Source organism: Coenobita brevimanus, chromosome 57, assembly GCF_032717465.1.
Source record: "Coenobita brevimanus isolate Jiangsu-jjx chromosome 57, ASM3271746v2, whole genome shotgun sequence".
In the NCBI taxonomy this organism is placed as follows: Eukaryota; Metazoa; Arthropoda; class Malacostraca; order Decapoda; family Coenobitidae; genus Coenobita; species Coenobita brevimanus.
In genome coordinates, this window is record NC_137010.1 from 22862419 (window position 1) to 22875481 (window position 13063).

Below are 13063 nucleotides of genomic sequence, written 5' to 3' on the forward strand. Positions count from 1 at the left end.
GACTTTTGGGGTTCCTGGACTGGTCTCCCCTCCCCCTCTTTAGTCCGGGAAATAGAGGGTCGAGTGTACTGTCAAAGCAGAAGGAGTGTGGCCATGTGCAGTTTGCCACAAGGGTGTGGGAAATAACTCAATCTTGTGCAGTATTTGTGATAGATGAGTGCATAAGAGATGCAGTGGTATTAATGGTAGACTGCAAGATAATGCTGATTTTGTGTGTGCTACGTTAAGAAGGGCATGTAGAGAGTGTCATGCACAAAAGGATTGATCTTGCTGGCGAGTCTCTTGAGTGTGTGGAAGGGTCTTAACCTGACAGCTGCTACGTACATCATATGAAGAATAGCGTGCATCTGCCACGTACTGTACATTATATGATCAATCTCTCTCTCTCTCTCTCTCTTTTTTTTTTTTTTTTTTTTTTTTTTTTTTAAGGCAAGCTACATTTTTCACCCAAATGTCCATAAATAGCATACCATGGTCAAACTAAGGTAAATAATGAACTCATATTTAGTTTTCCTATTCTTTTCCATGCACTCTTTCATTTATTAGAGCAAAAATTATTTACGAGGAAAAACAAAATCCCGTTTTTTTTTGTGCATGGGGAGATCGACCACAAAACCTAATGCCGCAGTTAACGGGTTAAGGAGTGGCTGGAAGATATTCAAGGATCTGTTGCCTCTCCTGACATTGAGAGGGCTCTCCCTCTTTGCTATGGGATCTTTGTATGTGGCAAGTGTTAGGAGTGTAATGTTGTACGGTTGTGAGGCCTGGTCAGTATAGGAAGAGGATATTCATAGGCACAACTGTAAGAAATGACAATGATTACATGGATGTGTGGTGCATTCTTGAATGCAAGGCCTGGGGAGGCTAGGATTATTACTGAAGAGTGGAAAGCAAGGATAAGGCTGGAGTATATTAGTGTTGTGATGAGGAGGGGTAGACTGAGATGGTTTGGGATGTAAAGAGGATGGAAGATGATAATTGACTAAAGTAGGTGAGAAATCTAAACTTCGAGATAAGGTTGCAAGAGGCAGGCTCTCGCAGACCGAAAAAAATCTGGAACAAGGTCACAGAGTGTGACCTCAGGGATAACAGACTGCACAGGGAGGCTGCCAGAGATCAAGCTGTATGGAAAGCTGCGATTAGGTTACCAAGGCTGATGCATGCATGCATGTTGGAGCCTTTTTAAACAATATGTTATGATATAGACTTGGGGATGACTAAAGTCACACACACATTATAACCCTATATAATATGGCCACTGGACAAAACAAAATATAACCCAGACATTACTGAGTGTTAGCTGAATTATGTTGCAGGTGCTGGGCTCCCATTAATGTATGCCTGGATATGCACTTAGGGGTCTGATCAAAGTTCTCCATGATATGCCTGTACAATAAGGCCACTTGACATAACAACATAACCCATTTGTTACTGAGTGTTATCTGAATTATTTTGCAGGTGTTGTGCTTGCTTAAGTGTGTACTTAAGACTGGTTACTTACAGGGAGTGGGAGTGAAAAAAGTCACTCATGATAATCCTATACAGTATGACCATCATACATAACTCCAGATAACCCATGGGTTACTGAGTGTTGTTCGAAACCTGTTGCAAGCACTGTGCATCTTTAAGTGTGTTTATTATCAATAGATATGTACTTTGGAGTAGGGTGACCAAAGTTACATAGTTACCCCTCTATGGCCACCTGAATGACTCTCTATAGCCCTTGTGTTTTTGAGTGTTATCCAAATTATTTTGCTAGTACTGTGCTGCTGAAAATGTATAATGATTATAGTATAAGTGACTAAAGTTACACAAAAGGAAACCTCAGTTGCCATTTGACATGACCCTGTAGAACCCATGTTCTAACCTTGTTATTTGAACTACCTACCTAACCTAACCCTTTCAATAATTAGGGTTGCCTGTAAATATACAACTCTACCCTGGAATAATACAAATATGATGGAAAACTGCTCTGTATTATACTCAGAATGAGAAAAGGGCATGTAAGAAAATACTCATTTCCACATTACGGCACTTCTCCCCTAATGTATGAAAGGTTTTATAACAAAAAAAAAATAGTTACTTGAGGAAATTACAAGGAGAGGAAAGGGAAAACAACAATTAGCAAAACAAAATTTATCAGAAACTGTACTTGCAAATGTCTGGATATATAGTGAAGAAACAGATACACAGCATCTAATTAACAATATTTTAGAAGGTATCTTGGTAATGAGACTTTTATCTACTTGTCCTCTATCACCGCATCTGCTACCTCATCCCCAATTCCTGGTTCTTTTTCAGTGGATGTGATGAAAACACCTCCCAGCCACTTTATCTGTGATCATCATCATCATCATCTTCAGCCACTCCAAGCTTCTATTACCATTCCTTCCCACCACTCCAAACCTCTTTATTGCCATTCCCTCCTGCCAATCCATGCATTTTTATTACCACTCCTTCCATTCCAAGCCTCCCTATCATCACTCCCTCCACCACTACAAACCAATGTATCACCACTCCTGCCACTCCAAGCCTCTGCATCGCAATTCACTCCCACCACATCAAGTTGTCTTCATCATTTTTCCCTTCCACAACTCTAAACCCTCTTCTCTCTTCCACATATCTAAGCCTATCACCACTCCCTTTCCCAATTCGAAATCCCTATATCATCACTGCCACTCACCACTACAAACCTCTATATCATCACTCCCTCTCACTACTCCAAGTCTATCATCACTTATCCCCGACTGCAAACTTTTATATTATTACTCCCTCCCACCACTCCAAATGCCTTTATCACCAATCCTTCCACCACTCCAAACCTTTTTATCACCAATCCTTCCACCACTCCAAACCTCTATCACCATTCCTTCCACCACTCCAAATTCTTTATCACCAATCCTTCTACCACTCCAAACCTCTTTGTCACCATTCTCTCACATCAGACCATTACCTCCCAGGCTCCCACCACCCAAACCTCCAAATCACTACTCCAAAATTCATCACCATTCACTTCCTCTTATGGCTCTTTCATCCACTATCACCGCTCACACAATCTACACTCACCCTTTTCTGTCCCACTGTCTGATTCAAGAGTTAACCCGAGGAAAGCGATAGGCCTCATTTGGGACTTGATAGAGTCGAAAACGATAGGCCTCAAATGAGAACCATTTTCAAAGGCATACAAAAACCGTGCCACAAGGAGTACAGTAGGTGGCTGAAATTTGTATGGGAAATAGGGGCAGGTGGCAACTCTTGATACCACCTATGCACTGCCCCATATATGCTCAGAAAGAAAGAGAGAGAGTTACGAGTATATTGTACGGTCATTAGAGAGAAAGAGAGAGAGAGAGTTATGAGTATATTGTTCGGCCATTTCTAGTAGTATGAGAGAGAGAGAGAGAGTTACGAGTATATTGTATAATAATGTATGCTTTGTTGGCAATGCATAAGGTAATTTATCATAATTTAAGAGAGAGAGAGAGAGAGAGTTACGAGTATATTGTATAATAATGTATGCTTTGTTGGCAATGCATAAGGTAATTTATCATAATTTAAGAGAGAGAGAGAGTTACGAGTGTATTGTAATGTATGCTTTGTTGGCAGTGCATAAGGTAATTTATCGTAGTTTGAGAGAGAGAGAGAGTTAAGAATATATTGTACGGTCATTTCTAGTACGGGGGAGGCGGTAGCTCAATCAGTAGAGAGGTGGCCTGCAGTCCTACCAGACCCAGGTTCAAATCCCCACTGGGGCAGGAAATAATTTAAGGATTTGAATATAATAAAAGCAGACTTTATTGATTTACCAGAAGACCCGCCAACATATCATAAAAATACCCTCGCTAATACCAATACACCAGTCCTCCATGAGACAGCCCTAGCATGTATTCAATATGGACAGTGGGTGTTAGTGTCGAATTAGTGATAAGTAGAGATGTATGGTATGTAGGAGGACTATTGGGCTTTGGGAGCAGGCTGTGAAGCCTATGTCCAGAGTTGGATGCATAAGAAAAAAAAAAAAAAAAAGAGAGAGAGAGAGAGAGAGAGAGAGAATGGGTTGATGATGCAGTATCACAAGTGGTCCTTGCCCAAGCCCATGGTACATACAGTATAGGCTGTTTTTCCCAGACAATACCCCTCCTCACCTCACTCACCATGAGTGGTTGGGTTGCTCGCACCACCAGCTGTTCATCTTCTGGCCATTTTATCTCGCTACCACGTGATTTTATGTGGTCATATATATATATATATATATATATATATATATATATATTGCCAGATGTGCATGAACATTTCCAAGACAATGATGTGCATATCATTCAATTCTGTAAGACTCAAAATTTCAGCCAAGAAGTTGCTTGGCAATAGCTACCTCTGGAACCATTATTGCTCTCCACGGGTTAACTGGCATTCTAATCCGTTCATGAACACATCCAGTCACCTAAAGAAGCATTCTTCTGTCCGTTTTTTCCTGCAACATCCAAACAACATATCCAAGCATATCTTAAGGTGAAATATTTTGAAGTTGGCATTCTTTGGTAGGGATAATTTTTGCAGAATTTCAGATTTGGGTTCATTCTTTTACCAATCACTCCATTCATCCAACAATGAAGTTTGAGTTGCCCCATCAGTTGTGTGGCCAGGTCTTGGTGGATGGGATGGGGGGGGGGGGTGTCAAGGTAGAGTTGAGCCCTAATCTGGGAGGCATCATGCTACACATTGTCCATAGATTAAATATATTTCAAATAGGAGAGCCAGTGGGACAGAGGGAGGAGGGGGTACAGGTTTGACTTAGGGGGCCCAGACTCCCCCCAGGCTCCTCACCTCCCAAAGCAATGCCACTGTGCCTCATCAGGAGCATGGAGGCCTGTAGCTAGGATATTGAATCTAAACATCTGTGGCAATTCCATGCCTCTCTATCATTACTTCCTTCGTGCCACTATGAGCCTCTCTCTTTTACACAGTTCTTCAGCATTCTATTTTACCAAGGAACATTCAAATCATTCTAATTTCCTCATCTAAGCATTTGCAACAACTTCCTCCATTTTCTCCGGAGTGTCAGATGAAGGAATGTCCACCTGTGACTGTTCTGATGCTGGCTGTGCTTGTGGTGGTGGTGACTGTTGCTGTTGTTGCTGCTGTTGTGATTGCTGTTGCTGTGCTTGTGGTTGTTGCTGCTGCAACTGTGACTGTTGTTGTGGCTGTGGTGCTGGAGTTGGCTGCTGAGAGCCCTTTAGGTCCTGTAGTTGACGCTGAAGTTGGTCATACCTGCAATTTGACGTGGAAGAATGCTCAATTCACATTCTTAAACATTTACTAACTTATTAAATAATTCTTTAATTTACTAAGGATACTGTCAACTTCATCCCAGCAATATTTCCTACTGCAATAAAGGGTATGGGCAACATGAAAACAGGAACACAAAAACAGAGAAAGAAAGAACCTGTTTAATATCAACTGAAATGGGCAATCTGTTCACAACTTTGATATTAAAAATAGCAACTCAGGTAACTACAATAAAACATTAGACTCCACCCAATGGGCAATGACTGACACCAGATAGGTCATCCTCTTGCAAGGGCCTCAAATCTGAGCCAATGCATTAGGCCTAGTTGGGACTGCATGGCATGAAAGTTCATCAATAAATGCATTCCTAGATCTTCAACCGAGGCAGTGTTCAAATGGTACTATTCATAATCATCATCTTACCCAAATTTCTCATCACAGTATTTAAAAGGGGTAGGTTGGACTCAGAAACAGAGAAAAGTGAGATGAAAACAGACTTCAGTGATGAGAGAATTGAATGTGTGACCCATTTCTGTTGGGTACTCTAAAGATAAGATCTCTTACTTACCTATCCATCTTTAGGTTGTATGTAGAGATGTTAAGGTCAACCCTACGAGTTTTCTGATACACTATCTAATCTAAATGGTTCTCAGGGTAGCAATGTTATTTTCCGATATGTGGTATGTGACAGCGATACATATATCCATATGGTGCGAGGGAGTTACTGTATTTCCTGTGTTCCCTGTTACCTTATATACTGTACTACAGTCACCCCTTACTTGATGTTGAGGACGTGAGCAGGCAATAAGTTAATTTAGGTGAAACGGAGTGAGACATATTTAGAAGAAATTTCTGACTTCAAAACAAATTTATGAATCATGAGCAACTTTAAGTAAAGAACAGTGTTAATCAATCAGCAAAGTTATAATCAAACAAATTATGTTACAAAATGCAAATAGACTACCTGTATCTACCTTACAAGGTCTGTACAAAAAGAAAATGATCTTTTCAGAAAGGCAAATTTACTGCTTTACAGGTAACTCGCACGGAACACGATCTCACGGAACGCGCTCGCAATTATACACGGTAAGGGCTGGGATACATATAAGACAACGTAAGATTAAAAAGCCATTATGAAAACTACAAATTAACGCAGGAGAGGCCTTTGAAAGATCAAATCCTCGAACGTCACCGCAGCGCGAGGTTTGTTTTGATTACGTGACTCAGCGAGTGAGACATTCCCGAGTACAGTAGCACAGTATTTGTAAGTTAAATATTTACAGTACTGTACTGTTCTGGTAAGTTTATGTGCAACTTAAAGTACTATTAAATAACGTTAAAGCAAGAAATAAAGTCTTATAACCAGTTTACCTGATAGGCGTCAGAATATTGCCTTTTTTATTTGTTCGTTTTTTCCAGTGCTGTTCAGTATTTGTAAGTTAAATATTTACTGTTCTCGTATGTACTGTACTTGTAAGCACTTAAATAAAGTTAAAGCATTAAATAAAGCCTTGTAACCAGATAACCCGAATTATATGATTACCCATGATCGGCGTCGGAATATTGCCTTTTTTGTTCGTTAAACTCTTACTGTACTGCTTTTCTACAGTACTGTATTTGTAAGTTAAATATTTACTGTTCTGGTATGTACTTGTAAGCAATTAAAGCATTAAATAAAGCCTTGTAACCAGTTAACCTGATTTATATGATTACCCATGATCGGCGTCGGAATATTGCCTTTTTTTTTGTTTGTTCGTTAAAGACTTATAATAAGAGAAAAATACATTTTTGTCTTGGTATCTTTACCTATTTGCTCAGGTTTGCTGTAATGGTTTGCAACTTGTAGAAAACTGTGAAAACTTTCGGGAAGTGAACGAAAATCTGGGACATGACCTTGACTTCATCGTCTCATGTATCATCTGTCAGTTCACCACCGGCTATCGTGATGAGTGGATGTACGATTTTTTCGCTCGTGGCCATGCCTAACCACACATAGTTACACCCATTATCTCGACCCAGACAGAAAATACAACCTTTTTCCTCCCTTGCAAAACACAAACAACCACCCTGTTTACGAGACAGCAATATATATTGCGAAAATAACAAGGTAAAATGATAAAGATGAACGTAAAATGATTGAGAAAGATGAACATGTTATGACGGAAGAAATACGTTTTCCCTGTCTGTAAACGTATTTATTTCTGCTTTGTATCTGTATTCGTAATAATTAGACTTATTGTTAGTTCTGAAACTGCATTACGATTCTATTTTTAGCCATTCTCGTGGTGTGGGAGCTGGAAGTTGTGACACAACTTCCTTATTGCTAATCGGACTGACCCTCCACTTTATTCTCCCGTGGCAGAGTCTAGCCTTGGAGGACGTGCAGTTTTCTCATTTAGGACTGAAAATTCAACTCTTTCGCTCCCTTTTCCAAGCATGGGCACAACGATAACGTAAAAAATAACTCGAAACTACCATAAACATATATCAAAAAGGTGAAAATGTATTCATAACATTTTTTTTTTCCAGCCATTCCTAACAGATTATGTACTGAAATCATTCGATATCACAGTACTGCATTTCTAAGTTAAATATGTACTGTTCTGGTATGTACTTGTAAGTTAAAGCACTGGTACCAGTTAACCTAATTTATTACCTATGATCGGCGTCGGAATGTTTCCTTGTGTTTACGTACAGTATTTGTGTGTTGAAGTTTTGCTCAGGAGTACTGTATTTGTGAGTTATAACATTAAATAAACCTTCTAACCACTTAAAGTGCTTTCTAGTGACAGATAACAGCAAAACAACACATTTGGGGGGTCTAGGGAGCAAAATACGGAGTAGTTTAAATATACGCGATTTCGCACCTAACACGGCACGGTAGGAACGAAACCCTCGTGTTCCGTGCGAGTTACCTGTACTTACAATTTAATCAGACCTGCCTCCTTCAAAATACTCCCCTCCACTGTTCATACAATGTTCTCAACATTTTGTCCAGTTCTGGAATGTGTTTTCAAGGATGGTTCACAGCTTGCATAGCGATTTTTCTTCTACCTCTTCTACTGTCTGAATTCTGCTACCTTTTACGGCAGATTTCAGCTGGGAAGAGGGAGGGGGGGGGGGCAAATCCGGAGAGAAGGGTGGCTAGGGAGACACCAGTCATATTGCACTTTGCCAAAAAGTCACTAATAAGAAGTGATGTGTGAGCAGGTGCATTGTCATTGCTCAGCATCCAGGTTTTGTTTGTTCACACCTCAGGCCTCTTCCTTTGTAAGGCCTCCCTCAAACGCTTCAGGACATCCAAGTAAACCTCTTAACTGGGTGTCTGACCACATGGAACAAAACCTTAAAAAAAAAAAAAAAAAAAAAAAAAAAAAAAAAACATAGCTCAATGACTCTGACGTGCAGGCACACCTCGAGATACGATGCCCCTAGATGCAATACCCCAGTATAATGATGGGGGCAAAAATCCAGGTTTTGTTTATTCATGCCTCAGGCCTCTTCCTTTGCAATGACTCTCTCAAATGTTGCAGAACATCCAAGTAAACCTCTTAATTGGGTGTCTGACCACGTGGAAGAAATTCATAATGAAATGGACTCTCCATGGGAGTTGTTGTATGCTGATGATTTGGTGTTGATTGCAGAGAATGAAAGGGAGGTGGAGGAAAGGTTTAGGAAGTGGAAAGATGGTATGGGGCAAAAGGTTTTAAGGGTAAATGCAGATAAAACAAAAGTGACGATATCTAGGGTTGGTGGCGGTACAGTCAAAGGCGAGGGAGAGTGGCCATGTGCAGTTTGCCACAAGGGCGTGGGAAGTAATTCCATCTTGTGCGGTGTGTGTGATAAATGGGTGCATAAGAGGTGTAGTGGTATCAGAGGTAGACTGCGAGATAATGCTGATTTTATGTGTACGGCGTGCCGGGGTGAGCAACTGGAGATTGTCAGACGTGAAAGGATTGAACTTGCTGGTGAATCTCTTGAGTGTGTGGAAGAGTTTTGTTATTTGGGAGACATGTTGTGTGCTGGAGGTGGGGCTGGAGCTAGCTCTCTGGCTAAGGTGAGAAGTGGTTGGAAGAAGTTCAGGGAGCTCTTGCCCCTCCTGACATTGAGAGGGCTCTCTCTACGTGCTAAGGGGTCTTTGTATGCAGCATGTGTTAGGAGTGTAATGCTGTATGGCAGTGAGACCTGGGCAGTGATGGAGGAAGATATTCGCCGGCTCAGACGTACAGAAATGACAATGATAAGGTGGATGTGCGGTGCGTCCCCGTGTCCAAGGCCTGGAGGGGCTGGGTTTACAATGGAAGAGTTGAGAGGTAGGATGGGACTGGAGTGTATTGGTGTTGTGATGAGGAGAGGTAGATTGAGGTGGTTTGGACATGTGGAGAGGATGGGGGATGATAATTGGGTGAGGAAGGTGAGAAGTGTTAATATTGGGGGTGGGGTTATGAGGGGTAGACCGAGAAAGACATGGGACGAGGTCATTAAGTGTGACCTTAGGGTTAAAAGACTGAACAGGGAGGCTGCAATGGATCGTGCAGCGTGGAGAGCCGCCATTAGGTGACCAAGGCCGACACATGCAAGCATGTTGGAGCCTTTAAAAACGAAAACGAAAACGAACAGCACCCTAAAAAAAAAAAAAAAAAAAAAAAAAAAAAAAAAAAATATCTGAATGACTGACATGCAGGCAGACTTCGAGATACGATACCCCAGCATAACGATGGGGGTAGAAATACCACCCTACCCCTCAGAACAATAGAAATACCACCCTACCCCTCAGAACAATGGCCAAACCCCGATATAACGATTTTTTTTTTTAACCAATTTTGATGAAATGTTAGATTTAAATTTTGTTTAAGTTGATTTATTAATTGATTTTTGACTCAGATTAATGTGTTTTAGTCATAGGTGGGGTGAACATTGTCATTTTGGGGTACAGTTTACTACTGTAAGTTTGATTTTTTCCAGACTTATTTTTGATGATTTTCAGATATTACTGTATTTCTGGGTTTTGGTGAGATATAAACTGCTTTTAGGCTTAGTTTAGGTTGTTTTAAAGCTATTTTGGGGGTTTAGGTTAGCTATAAACTTATTTTTGGACTTATTTGGGTGGGTTTAGGACTTGGTTGGGGGGGAAACCCACGTCTCACAAACGCATCCCTATACTTTACGTGTTAAATCTACCCCGAGATACGATACCTCACCCAGCGATAGGTTTTTACTTAACTAATTGCACTGTTAAACCCAGATATGCCTGTACTTTTTTTTTTGGCTCCGGTGATGATGTTCCAACCCGCTGTGATGAATGCCTTTTTGTTTTGACATTGTAGCCGTACACTCACGTTTCTTCACCTGTTACGACATTTTACAGCAAGATTTCAACAGCATTTGAACAGTCAAACAGCTCCTGACTGACTGACTGACTGACACAGTTCTCTTTTTACTCACCTGTCAGCAGATGAGGCACAAATTTTGCATCAACATGATGCATGAACTTTAACAGATGCCTACTTCTTCAGAAACTTTATGGACAGGCTGGCGATGATTTTCATGGATCACAGTATGCACTTTCTCAACGTGACCATTGTCTCTCGACATGGAAGGCCATCCAGATTAGGGATGGCCCTACGTGGATGTTCTTCTTTATAAGAACTCCTGGAACTACAGTGGAGTCGCCTAATTTGCGGCAATTAGAGACTGGTACCTACCCGTGGATTACGAATTTTGCAGTTTACAAAGTTAAGGACCAATGGGAAAAAAAGATATTATGCCAACGGCCATACCACGTTGAGTACACCACTTCCTGTTCGATCAGCGAAGTTAAGCAACGTTGGGTCTGGTTAGTACTTGGATGGGTGACCGCCTGGGAACACCAGATGCTGTTGGCATCCCTACGTGTCAAGTGGGGTTGGTGGAGGATTAGTGCCCCTCCCTGTAAAACAATTAACTCTGAGCCCTTGGCCACCTCAGTTGGGATACATGGCGTCTGGCAATGAATGAATGAATGAATGTCTGGACCTTTGTGGAACCCAACTACAGCACCTACCTATTGTACACCTAACTAGCCATACTCCCTGGCAAAGTGAGCAAACTTCTCTCCTTTCTCCACTCAATGAATAACGTCAAAAATGCTGCTGATAACTGATAGGAGCATTCTTCTTGGACCCCAGCTGGGTCGAATGTCGCCTTGGGGGGTTGGGACCATCCATAACAGAGCACAAAGAGAGGTTAAAAAAAAAAAAAAAAAGGGGGGGGGGGGCAAGGTAGCACTCAGAACTCACATAGTTGGTGGTCTACGGGACAGGAGGTAAACAAAACATGGCGGCTGTAGTATGCACACTTGCCACCAGGGCCAGGCTGCGATTGGCTGCTGGATCTAGGTTGTCTGTGACTGGCTAGTATCCACAGAATACATCATGGGTGCCCGGATAATATAAATCTCCTAGGAAATGGGCCACTTTGGAACCTAGGAACTGCGCTGGAGTTTTTTCCACAGAATAAAAAAAATAGGGACTGGGTGGGCAAAGTACCACAGATTACAAATCCACGGCTTACAGATACACAAATTAGGCGACTCCACTGTACTTGTGACATTGCGTAGATCTCAAACATTCCTCTTCATAAACCTGTTAGCAGCATATGAATAACTCTATAAAATTTTTTCCCAATTTGAAACAGAATTTCAAGCAAACACATTGCTTTTCAAGATCTTTCATTGTTTAACTTGCTTGGAACAAACTGCCAAGTGCACTAAACTCATGTTCACTCAAGCACTTGTACCTTAATGACTACGTGACAGGGTGTGAGGTGGCTAGTGTTAGACTAAAGCTCCAAGTCACCTCTACACGGAACTCTCGTCGCAGGCATGCTACGCTGGCTTGTTGACGTCCTATTTAAAAAGTTTGGTTTCTTTTCGGAGAGACCTCATATATGTTGTATTCCCTTCTAGTTTATTACATCCTATTGTTGTAGCCCTAGGCTCATCTAGAACCTGAACTTGGTGGACTGCAAGAAATTGGCTACTTCAGTCACACACTTCCAAAGATATTTTGTTGAAGAATCATTGTCTTTATTGTCAATCTGAGGTACAGGAGAGGAGTGTGTTTGGGGGGGGTGGTTGCATTACAGTGGATTATGTGCAACTTCGATTTTGTGTTGGCACTGATGTAAAGGATGATTGTCACATTACACTCTGGCGAGGTGCGTTTATATCTCTTTGGGAAGGGTAATTTCTGAGGGATTAATGTCTGGTGGGAGTTAATGAACGATACTGCTTTGCTAAAAGTTCTGAATGACTGTGGTGGCTATGTACTTATATACTGTATATGTTTCTGATGCTCAGTGTTCTGCAGAAAAAGAGGGATGTTGTTGAAGCATTCTGTGAAGTGTTAGAAAGTTTATACTGTTTTTTGTGGAAAGGGATGGTGCAACATAATGTTATATGGCTGGGATGGATACCGTACCTCTCACAACCCTAGATAGGTAATGTGGGGTCTCAGAAACCCCAGTCCCCTAAATTTAATTTTTAAAAATATGAGCATAAGGTCTACAGATCTGTCCGTCTCATCACCTTCCTGCCTAGTGATGCTCTTCAAGGGGATGATGGGGTCATAGCTGTACCTGGCTCTGATTTTGCTCTATAAAGCCATTGGGGTATGTTAGACCCCAGATTACCTATTATGTAACCTCAGTTGAGCCCTCTTGTGATTTTTTTATTTCAATTTGCTGTCTTTCTCCTTTTGTATACAGAAGGTCCCAACATCGGTCTACTGCAGACCAC

The 13063-nt window shown here is 41.3% G+C and overlaps 1 protein-coding gene and 1 non-coding gene across 2 annotated transcripts in view; one reads left to right on the forward strand and one right to left on the reverse strand.

The window, feature by feature from the left end:
* Window positions 1-4711: 4711 nt before the first annotated feature.
* Window positions 4712-13063, reverse strand: part of Cdc5 (cell division cycle protein 21) — a 141537-nt gene continuing 133185 nt past the window's right edge. Inside the window, exon 10 of the mRNA XM_080274235.1 lies at window positions 4712-5268. Coding sequence (XP_080130361.1) covers window positions 5019-5268 — 250 coding nt within the window. The 3' untranslated portion in view covers window positions 4712-5018. The remainder of the gene's footprint in view (window positions 5269-13063) is intronic.
* Window positions 11053-11171, forward strand: LOC145402510 (5S ribosomal RNA). The gene has a single exon (XR_013897804.1). It is a non-coding gene; the product is annotated as a 5S ribosomal RNA (ribosomal RNA).